Genomic DNA, 11,532 nt, shown 5'->3' with positions numbered 1-11,532 from the left:
CAGATCTGGCCTCACACAAGCCTCCCATCAGATCTGGCCTCACACAAGCCTCCCATCAGATCTGGCCTCACACAAGCCTCCCATCAGATCTGTCCTCACACAAGCCTCCTATCAGATCTGGCCTCACACAAGCCTCCCATCAGATCTGTCCTCACACAAGCCTCCCATCAGATCTGGCCTCACACAAGCCTCCCATCAGATCTGGCCTCACACTAGCCTTCCATCAGATCTGGCCTCACACAAGCCTCCCATCAGATCTGGCCTCACACAAGCCTCCTATCAGATCTGGCCTCACACAAGCCTCCCATCAGAACTGGCCTCCCATCAGATCTGGTCTCACACAAGCCTCCCATCAGATCTGGCCTCACACAAGCCTCCCATCAGATCTGTCCTCACACAAGCCTCCCATCAGATCTGGCCTCACACAAGCCTCCCATCAGATCTGGCCTCACACAAGCCTCCCATCAGATCTGGCCTCACACAAGCCTCCTATCAGATCTGGCCTCACACAAGCCTCCCATCAGATCTGGCCTCACACAAGCCTTTCATCAGATCTGGCCTCACACGAGCCTCCCATCAGATCTGGCCTCACACAAGCCTCCCATCTGATCTGGCCTCACACAAGCCTCCCATCTGATCTGGCCTCACACAAGCCTTTCATCAGATCTGGCCTCACACAAGCCTCCCATCAGATCTGGCCTCACACAAGCCTCCCATCAGAACTGGCCTCACACAAGCCTCCCATCAGATCTGGCCTCACACAAGCCTCCCATCAGATCTGTCCTCACACAAGCCTCCTATCAGATCTGTCCTCACACAAGCCTCCTATCAGATCTGGCCTCACACAAGCCTCCCATCAGATCTGGCCTCACACAAGCCTCCCATCAGAACTGGCCTCACACAAGCCTCCCATCAGATCTGGCCTCACACAAGCCTCCCATCAGATCTGTCCTCACACAAGCCTCCTATCAGATCTGTCCTCACACAAGCCTCCTATCAGATCTGGCCTCACACAAGCCTCCCATCAGAACTGGCCTCACACAAGCCTCCCACCAGATCTGGCCTCACACAAGCCTCCTTTTCAAACAACAGTATGCCCTGTAGGCTCCTCCTCCTCTTCGTCGTCGTCGTCCCCCGGGCAACCTCTTCGTCATCAGAGGCTGCCAAGAGGCTCCCAGCTCCTGGTGCTGATTAAGCAATGATGAAAGATGGCAGGAGGAGATAACACCCAGGTGCGCGACGCCCGCTCACTACATACTGCCTCGTCGATGTCACCTCTACCTTTATTAGTCCTCATTACCCCTTAGTTACCCCGGTGATTACCCCTTAACTACGCCTTGATTACCCCCTATTACCTGCATATAACTTGGCGGCGCCAGCCCACGCAAAGAGTTATGAGTGGCTACTGGAGAAGCCTGACGTCTTAATACCACTGTTGTCAACACAAATCACCTGGAACACTTCAGCTCCATGCTGTTGTTTGTTTGCTGGTGGGTGAGGCTCCTGCCCTGGTGTTGCTGGTGGTGGTGGTGGTGGTGGGTGAGGCTCCTGCCCTGGTGTTGCTGGTGGTGGTGGTGGTGGGTGAGGCTCCTGCCCTGGTGTTGCTGGTGGTGGTGGGTGAGGCTCCTGCCCTGGTGTTGCTGGTGGTGGTGGTGGTGGTGGGTGAGGCTCCTGCCCTGGTGTTGCTGGTGGTGGTGGTGGTGGGTGAGGCTCCTGCCCTGGTGTTGCTGGTGGTGGTGGGTGAGGCTCCTGCCCTGGTGTTGCTGGTGGTGGTGGTGGTGGTGGGTGAGGCTCGTGCCCTGGTGTTGCTGGTGGTGGTGGTGGTGGGTGAGGTTCCTGCCCTGGTGTTGCTGGTGGTGGTGGTGGTGGGTGAGGCTCCTGCCCTGGTGTTGCTGGTGGTGGTGGGTGAGGCTCCTGCCCTGGTGTTGCTGGTGGTGGGGGTGGTGGTGGGTGAGGCTCCTGCCCTGGTGTTGCTGGTGGTGGTGGTGGTGGGTGAGGCTCCTGCCCTGGTGTTGCTGGTGGTGGTGGGTGAGGCTCCTGCCCTGGTGTTGCTGGTGGTGGTGGGTGAGGCTCCTGCCCTGGTGTTGCTGGTGGTGGGGGTGGTGGTGGGTGAGGCTCCTGCCCTGGTGTTGCTGGTGGTGGTGGTGGTGGGTGAGGCTCCTGCCCTGGTGTTGCTGGTGGTGGTGGTGGTGGGTGAGGCTCCTGCCCTGGTGTTGCTGGTGGTGGTGGTGGTGGGTGAGGCTCCTGCCCTGGTGTTGCTGGTGGTGGTGGTGGTGGGTGAGGCTCCTGCCCTGGTGTTGCTGGTGGTGGTGGGTGAGGCTCCTGCCCTGGTGTTGCTGGTGGTGGTGGTGGTGGGTGAGGCTCCTGCCCTGGTGTTGCTGGTGGTGGTGGGTGAGGCTCCTGCCCTGGTGTTGCTGGTGGTGGGTGAGGCTCCTGCCCTGGTGTTGCTGGTGGTGGTGGTGGGTGAGGCTCCTGCTCTAGTGTTGCTGGTGGTGGTGGTGGTGGGTGAGGCTCCTGCCCTGGTGTTGCTGGTGGTGGTGGGTGAGGCTCCTGCCCTGGTGTTGCTGGTGCTGGTGGTGGTGGGTGAGGCTCCTGCTCTAGTGTTGCTGGTGGTGGTGGTGGTGGTGGGTGAGGTTCCTGCTCTGGTGTTGCTGGTGGTGGTGGGTGAGGCTCCTGCTCTGGTGTTGCTGGTGGTGGTGGTGGTGGGTGAGGCTCCTGCCCTGGTGTTGCTGGTGGTGGTGGTGGGTGAGGCTCCTGCTCTAGTGTTGCTGGTGGTGGTGGGTGAGGCTCCTGCCTTGGTGTTGCTGGTGGTGGTGGGTGAGGCTCCTGCTCTAGTGTTGCTGGTGGTGGTGGGTGAGGCTCCTGCTCTGGTGTTGCTGGTGGTGGTGGGTGAGGCTCCTGCTCTGGTGTTGCTGGTGGTGGTGGGTGAGGCTCCTGCTCTGGTGTTGCTGGTGGTGGTGGGTGAGGCTCCTGCTCTGGTGTTGCTGGTGGTGGTGGTGGTGGTGGGTGAGGCTCCTGCTCTAGTGTTGCTGGTGGTGGTGGGTGAGGCTCCTGCCCTGGTGTTGCTGGTGGTGGTGGGTGAGGCTCCTGCTCTGGTGTTGCTGGTGGCGGTGGGTGAGGCTCCTGCTCTGGTGTTGCTGGTGGTGGTGGTGGTGGGTGAGGCTCCTGCTCTGGTGTTGCTGGTGGTGGTGGGTGAGGCTCCTGCTCTGGTGTTGCTGGTGGTGGTGGGTGAGGCTCCTGCTCTGGTGTTGCTGGTGGTGGTGGTGGTGGGTGAGGCTCTTGCTCTGGTGTTGCTGGTGGTGGTGGGTGAGGCTCCTGCTCTGGTGTTGCTGGTGGTGGTGGTGGTGGGTGAGGCTCCTGCTCTAGTGTTGCTAGTGGTGGTGGGTGAGGCTCCTGCCCTGGTGTTGCTGGTGGTGGTGGTGGTGGGTGAGGCTCTTGCTCTGGTGTTGCTGGTGGTGGTGGTGGTGGGTGAGGCTCCTGCCCTGGTGTTGCTGGTGGTGGTGGTGGTGGGTGAGGCTCGTGCCCTGGTGTTGCTGGTGGTGGTGGTGGTGGGTGAGGCTCCTGCCCTGGTGTTGCTGGTGGTGGTGGTGGTGGGTAAGGCTCCTGCCCTGGTGTTGCTGGTGTTGCTGGTGGTGGTGGGTGAGGCTCCTGTCCTGGTGATGCTGGTGGTGGTGGTGGGTGAGGCTCCTGTCCTGGTGATGCTGCTGGTGGTGGTGGGTGAGGCTCCGGTCCTGGTGTTGCTGGTGGTGGTGGGTGAGGCTCCTGCTCTGGTGTTGCTGGTGGTGGTGGGTGAGGCTCCTGCCCTGGTGCTGCTGCTGGTGGTGGTGGTGGTGGTGGTGGTGGTGGGTGAGGCTCCTGCCCTAGTGTTGGTGGTGGTGGTGGTGGGTGAGGCTCCTGCCCTGGTGTTGCTGGTGGTGGTGGTGGTGAGTGAGGCTCCTGCCCTGGTGTTGCTGCTGGTGGTGGTGGTGGGTGAGGCTCCTGCTCTGATGTTGCTGGTGGTGGTGGTGTTGGGTGAGGCTCCTGCCCTGGTGTTGCTGGTGGTGGTGGTGGGTGAGGCTCCTGTCCTGGTGGTGGTGGTGGTGGTGGGTGAGGCTCCTGCTCTGGTGTTGCTGCTGGTGGTGGTGGTGGGTGAGGCTCCTGCTCTGGTGTTGGTGGTGGTGGTGGGTGAGGCTCCTGCTCTGGTGTTGGTGGTGGTGGTGGGTGAGGCTCCTGCCCTGGTGTTGCTGGTGGTGGTGGTGGTTGGTGAGGCTCCTGCTCCGGTGTTGCTGGTGGTGGTGGTAGTGGGTGAGGCTCCTGCTCTGGTGTTGCTGGTGGTGGTGGTGGTGGGTGAGGCTCCTGCTCTGGTGTTGGTGGTGGTGGTGAGTGAGGCTCCTGCCCTGGTGTTGCTGGTGGTGGTGGTGGTGGGTGAGGCTCCTGCTCTGGTGTTGCTGGTGGTGGTGGTGGTTGGTAAGGCTCCTGCTCTGGTGTTGCTGGTGGTGGTGGTGGTGGGTGAGGCTCCTGCTCTGGTGTTGGTGGTGGTGGTGGGTGAGGCTCCTGCTCTGGTGTTGCTGGTGGTGGTGGGTGAGGCTCCTGCTCTGGTGTTGCTGGTGGTGGTGGGTGAGGCTCTTGCTCTGGTGTTGCTGGTGGTGGTGGTGGTGGGTGAGGCTTCTGCTCTGGTGTTGGTGGTGGTGGTGGTGGTGGGTGAGGCTCCTGCCCTGGTGTTGCTGGTGGTGGTGGTGGTGGGTGAGGCTCCTGCCCTGGTGTTGCTGGTGGTGGTGGTGGTGGTGGGTGAGGCTCCACTTTAATCGTGGACACTCTTGCCTGTTGGAGAAGTTTCTCCTATGATCTCCGTTGCTTGTTAATGAGCGTCCTGCTTCTAGCTTGACCTGGTCTTAAATTGTCATGTGTTTTATGTATATTAATTCACCAAGTCAATGTTGTGTAATATTCTGTACTTGTGTAACTAAGTCGTACTTTAATAAACAAAGCACTACATACAAATGTATTTAAAGACAATATTTTTCTGCAATTAACAAGAATCTTCAGTGTTCCCTAGATCAATTTTCCATTCTGTCCTCCAAGGATGTGAATCAATTGGTTGTTAACTAAAAGAAGTCAGTTATTATATTTTATGTTCAAGGAGTTCACGGGATCGTGAGGGTCGCCACAGACAAACACAGCAGTGTGGCAGCATATCGTGAGTGTTGGTGATCAAAGTTAACACCTTGTGGTTAAGGCTAACGCCAGGTGACCAAGTCCTTGCACCCGAGGTTAATCAGGCTGTCCACTTGGACATTCTCCAGGCGGAAGGAATGACACACGTGGATCCGTCACGGCCCCCAGCCCAGGATGTGGACAACCATCGCAGACCTTAATTCACCTTTTTTTACAACTTTCCCGAAGCCGCTGTGGTACGGGAGAGTGTAAAATTACCACACCTTCACTATGTCATCCTCCCCTGCATCACCACCATGACATCCTCCCCTGCAACACCACCATGACATCCTTCCCTGGATCACCACCATGACATCCTTCCCTGGATCACCACCATGACATCCTTCCCTGCATCACCACCATGACATCCTTCCCTGGAACACCACCATGACATCCTTCCCTGGATCACCACCATGACATCCTCCCCTGCATCACCACCATGACATCCTTCCCTGGAACACCACCATGACATCCTTCCCTGCATCACCACCATGACATCCTCCCCTGCATCACCACCATGACATCCTTCCCTGGATCACCACCATGACATCCTTCCCTGGATCACCACCATGACATCCTCCCCTGCATCACCACCATGACATCCTTCCCTGGAACACCACCATGACATCCTTCCCTGCATCACCACCATGACATCCTCCCCTGCATCACCACCATGACATCCTTCCCTGCATCACCACCATGACATCCTCCCCTGCATCACCACCATGACATCCTTTTCTGCATCACCACCATGACATCCTCCCCTGGATCACCACCATGACATCCTCCCCTGCATCACCACCATGACATCCTCCCCTGCATCACCACCATGACATCCTCCCCTGGATCACCACCATGACATCCTCCCCTGGATCACCACCATGACATCCTCCCCTGGATCACCACCATGACATCCTCCCCTGCATCACCACCATGACATCCTCCCCTGGAACACCACCATGACATCCTCCCCTGGATCACCACCATGACATCCTCCCCTACATCACCACCATGACATCCTTCCCTGGAACACCACCATGACATCCTTCCCTGCATCACCACCATGACATCCTTCCCTAGAACACCACCATGACATCCTCCCCTGGATCACCACCATGACATCCTCCCCTGCATCACCACCATGACATCCTTCCCTGCATCACCACCATGACATCCTCCCCTGCATCACCAGGCTGTATGTATTGTATTAGTATTGTTGTATCAGATTTTATTTTCATGTATGTTTCTCACATGGTGTATGTAACAGACGGTACAAGGTAGATGTTGCTATGCCTGGTGCTGCAGAAGATGAGGTAGATGATACTATGCCTGGTGCTACAGAAGATGAGGTAGATGATGCTATGCCTGGTGCTGCAGAAGATGAGGTAGATGTTGCTATGCCTGGTGCTGCAGAAGATGAGGTAGATGATACTATGCCTGGTGCTACAGAAGATGAGGTAGATGATGCTATGCCTGGTGCTGCAGAAGATGAGGTAGATGTTGCTATGCCTGGTGCTGCAGAAGATGAGGTAGATGTTGCCATGCCTGGTGCTGCAGAAGATGAGGTAGATGTTGCCATGCCTGGTGCTGCAGAAGATGAGGTAGATGTTGCCATGCCTGGTGCTGCAGAAGATGAGGTAGATGTTGCCATGCCTGGTGCTGCAGAAGATGAGGTAGATGATACTATGCCTGGTGCTGCAGAAGATGAGGTAGATGTTGCTATGCCTGGTGCTGCAGAAGATGAGGTAGATGTTGCTATGCCTGATGCTGCAGAAGATGAGGTAGATGTTGCTATGCCTGGTGCTGCAGAAGATGAGGTAGATGTTGCTATGCCTGATGCTGCAGAAGATGAGGTAGATGTTGCTATACCTGGTGCTGCAGAAGATGAGGTAGATGTTGCTATGCCTGGTGCTGCAGAAGATGAGGTAGATGTTGCTATACCTGGTGCTGCAGAAGATGAGGTAGATGTTGCTATACCTGGTGCTGCAGAAGATGAGGTAGATGTTGCTATGCCTGGTGCTGCAGAAGATGAGGTAGATGTTGCTATGCCTGGTGCTGCAGAAGATGAGGTAGATGTTGCTATACCTGGTGCTGCAGAAGATGAGGTAGATGTACCTATACCTGGTGCTGCAGAAGATGAGGTAGATGTTGCTATACCTGGTGCTGCAGAAGATGAGGTAGATGTTGCTATGCCTGGTGCTGCAGAAGATGAGGTAGATGATGCCATGCCTGGTGCTGCAGAAGATGAGGTAGATGTTGCTATACCTGGTGCTACAGAAGATGAGGTAGATGTTGCTATGCCTGATGCTGCAGAAGATGAGGTAGATGATGCCATGCCTGGTGCTGCAGAAGATGAGGTAGATGATGCTATGCCTGGTGCTGCAGAAGATGAGGTAGATGATGCTATGCCTGGTGCTGCAGAAGATGAGGTAGATGTTGCTATGCCTGGTGCTACAGAAGATGAGGTAGATATTGCTTTGCCTGGTGCTGCAGAAGATGAGGTAGATGATACTATGCCTGGTGCTACAGAAGATGAGGTAGATGATGCTATGCCTGGTGCTATGCAACGGCATGCTACGAAATGGCTTTCGGAACTGAAAAAGAGAGTTACGAGGAGAGACTAATGGCGTTAAATATGCCAAATCTAAAATATAGAAAAAAGAGGAGATATGATCACCACTTACAAAATACTAACAGGAATCGACCAAATGGACAAAGAGGGATTGCAGAAACCAGCAACTTAACGAACAAGAGGACACAGATTGAAGATAAGGAAACAAAGGTGCCGAAAGGAATATTAGAAAGTTTTCTTTTGTAAACAGAGTGTTAGATGGCTTGAACAAGTTAAGTGAGAAGACCTGAGGGCAGTGTTGGAGAGAGCAGGCAGACCTAAGGGCAGTGTTGGAGAGAGCAGACAGACCTAAGGGCAGTGTTGGAGAGAGCAGGCAGACCTGAGGGGGGTGTTGGAGAGAGCAGGCAGACCTGAGGGGGGTGTTGGAGAGAGCAGGCAGACCTGAGGGGGGTGTTGGAGAGAGCAGACAGACCTGAGAGCAGTGTTGAAGAGAGCAGACAGACCTGAGGGCAGTGTTGGAGAGAGCAGGCAGACCTGAGGGCAGTGTTGGAGAGAGCAGACAGACCTGAAGGCAGTGTTGGAGAGAGCAGGCAGACCTGAGGACAGTGTTGAAGAGAGCAGACAGACCTCAGGGCAGTGCTGAGAGAGCAGGCATACCTGAGGGCAGTGTTGTAGAGAGCAGACACACCTGAGGGCAGTGTTGGAGAGAGCAGGCAGACCTGAAGGCAGTGTTGGAGAGAGCAGGCAGACCTGAAGGCAGTGTTGGAGATAGCAGGCAGACCTGAGGGCAGTGTTGGAGAGAGCAGACACACCTGAGGGCAGTGTTGGAGAGAGCAGGCAGACCTGAAGGCAGTGTTGGAGAGAGCAGGCAGACCTGAAGGCAGTGTTGGAGAGAGCAGGCAGACCTGAGGGCAGTATTGGAGAGAGCAGGCAGACCTGAAGGCAGTGTTGGAGAGAGCAGGCAGACCTGAAGGCAGTATTGAGGAGAGCAGGCAGACCTGAAGGCAGTGTTGGAGATAGTAGGCAGACCTGAGGGCAGTGTTGGAGAGAGCAGACACACCTGAGGACAGTGATGGAGAGAGCAGGCAGACCTGAGGGCAGTGTTGGAGAGAGCAGGTAGACCTGAGAGCACTGTTGGAGAGAGCAGAAAGACCTGAGGGCAGTGTTGGAGAGAACAGACCGACCTGAGGGCAGTGTTGGAGAGTGCAGACCGACCTGAGGGCAGTATTGGAGAGAGCAGGCAGACCTGAAGGCAGTGTTGGAGAGAGCAGACACACCTGAGGGCAGTGTTGGAGAGAGCAGGCAACCTGAGAGCACTGTTGGAGAGAGAAGACAGACCTGAGGGCAGTGCTGGAGAGAGCAGACACATCTGAGAGCAGTGTTGGAGAGAGCAGACAGACCTGAGAGCACTGTTGGAGAAAGCAGACACACCTGAGGGCAGTGTTGGAGAGAGCAGGCAGACCTGAAGGCAGTGTTAGAGAAAGCAGGCAGACCTGAAGGCAGTGTTGGAGAGAGCAGGCAGACCTAAAGGCAGTGTTGGAGAGAGCAGGCAGACCTGAAGGCAGTGTTGGAGATAGCAGGCAGACCTGAGGGCAGTGCTGGAGAGAGCAGACACACCTGAGGGCAGTGTTGGAGAGAGCAGGCAGACCTGAAGGCAGTGTTGGAGAGAGCAGGCAGACCTTAAGGCAGTGTTGGAGATAGTAGGCAGACCTGAGGGCAGTGTTGGAGAGAGCAGACAGACCTGAGGGCAGTGTTGTAGAGAGCAGACAGACCTGAAATCAGTGTTGGAGAGAGCAGACACACCTGAGAGCACTGTTGGAGAGAGCAGACAGACCTGAGGGCAGTGCTGGAGAGAGCAGACACACCTGTGGGCAGTGTTGGAGAGAGCAGGCAGACCTGAGAGCAGTGTTGGAGAGAGCAGACAGACCCGAGGGCAGTGTTGGAGAGAGCAGACTGACCTGAGGGCAGTGTTGGAGAGAGCAGACACACCTGAGGGCAGTGTTGGAGAGAGCAGACACACCTGAGGGCAGTGTTGGAGAGAGCAGGCAGACCTGAGGGCAGTGTTGGAGAGAGCAGACACACCTGAGGGCAGTGTTGGAGAGAGCAGGTAGACCTGAGAGCACTGTTGGAGAGAGCAGACAGACCTGAGAGCAGTGTTGGAGAGAGCAGGCACACCTGAGAGCAGTGTTGGAGAGAGCAGGCATACCTGAGGACAGCATTGGAGAGAGCAGACAGACCTGAGGGCAGTGTTGGAGAGAGCAGGCACACCTGAGGGCAGTGTTGGAGAGCGCAGGCACACCTGAGAGCAGTGTTGGAGAGAGCAAGCACACCTGAGAGCAGTGTTGGAGAGAGCAGGCACACCTGAGGGCAGTGTTGGAGAGCGCAGGCACACCTGAGAGCAGTGTTGGAGAGAGCAGGCAGACCTGAGAGCAGTGTTGGAGAGAGCAGGCAGACCCTAGGGCAGTGTTGGAGAAAGCAGGCATACCTGAGAGCAGTGTTGGAGAGAGGTAAGGAGGTTTTTGTGACTAGTGTTTGAGAGCCTTCCGGTCTTCAGCGGGGCAGGTGTGTAATTGTGGCTTGATAAAGATTGCTTTGCAAGCTGGGGGAGTCAGCAAGCAGGGGAAGGGGGTGTTGCTGGTGCTGACTCAGGGGTGGTGATGGAGGGGGGAGGGAGTCAGCAAGCAGGGGAAGGGGGTGTTGCTGGTGCTGACTCAGGGGTGGTGATGGAGGGGGGAGGGAGTCAGCAAGCAGGAGAGGGGGGTGTTGCTGGTGCTGACTCAGGGGTGGTGATGGAGGGGGGTGGGAGTCAGCAAGCAGGGGAAGGGGGTGTTGCTGGTGCTGACTCAGGGGTGGTGATGGAGGGGGGAGGGAGTCAGCAAGCAGGGGAGGGGGGTGTTGCTGGTGCTGACTCAGGGGTGGTGATGGAGGGGGGAGGGAGTCAGCAAGCAGGAGAGGGGGGTGTTGCTGGTGCTGACTCAGGGGTGGTGATGGAGGGGGGAGGGAGTCAGCAAGCAGGAGAGGGGGGTGTTGCTGGTGCTGACTCAGGGGTGGTGATGGAGGGGGGAGGGAGTCAGCAAGCAGGAGAGGGGGGTGTTGCTGGTGCTGACTCAGGGGTGGTGATGGAGGGGGGAGGGAGTCAGCAAGCAGGGGAGGGGGTATCACTGGTACTGACTCAGGGTAGTGATGGAGGGGGGGGGAGTCAGTAAGCAGGAGGGGGGGGGGTGCTGACTCAGGGTAGTGATGGAGGGGGGAGGGAGTCAGCAAGCAGGGGAGGGGGTATCACTGGTGCTGACTCAGGGTAGTGATGGAGGGGGGAGGGAGTCAGCAAGCAGGAGAGGGGGGTGTTGCTGGTGCTGACTCAGGGGTAGTGATGGAGGGGGAGGGAGTCAGCAAGCAGGAGGGGGGGGGGGGTGCTGACTCAGGGTAGTGATGGAGAGGGGGGAGGGAGTCAGCAAGCAGGAGGGGGGGGGGTGCTGACTCAGGGTAGTGATGGAGGGGGGAGGGAGTCAGCAAGCAGGAGGGGGGGGTGCTGACTCAGGGTAGTGATGGAGGGGGAGGGAGTCAGCAAGCAGGGGGGGAGGGAGGAGCGTCACTGTATTAAATCAGAAGAGTGACAAAAAATAAAAGGTCATTCTTGCTTGCTCTTGACAATAAGATTGAGGGCGTGAGAGAGGAAGCAGCCGGCTCCCACCTTGCTAGAAGACCAGGGGGGGGGAGAGGGAATAGCTGCCAGCTATTCCAACAGTGAAGGTAAAACAGCTCCTAGC

The 11,532-nt window shown here is 57.0% G+C and overlaps 1 protein-coding gene across 1 annotated transcript; it reads left to right on the top strand.

Annotated features, from left to right (window-relative positions):
• The first annotated feature begins 6,482 nt into the window (after window positions 1–6,482).
• LOC123765905 (fibrous sheath CABYR-binding protein-like) lies at window positions 6,483–7,817 on the top strand. The gene has a single exon (XM_045754773.1). It carries the CDS (start codon window positions 6,483–6,485, stop codon window positions 7,815–7,817), a length of 1,335 nt encoding a protein of 444 aa, XP_045610729.1.
• The last annotated feature ends 3,715 nt before the right edge of the window (window positions 7,818–11,532 follow it).

The sequence above is a fragment of the Procambarus clarkii genome, chromosome 5 (genome assembly GCF_040958095.1).
Source record: "Procambarus clarkii isolate CNS0578487 chromosome 5, FALCON_Pclarkii_2.0, whole genome shotgun sequence".
Classification (NCBI taxonomy): Eukaryota; Metazoa; Arthropoda; class Malacostraca; order Decapoda; family Cambaridae; genus Procambarus; species Procambarus clarkii.
The sequence above is the reverse complement of the archived record's forward strand: the minus strand, read 5'-3'. Positions and strand labels throughout refer to the sequence as shown.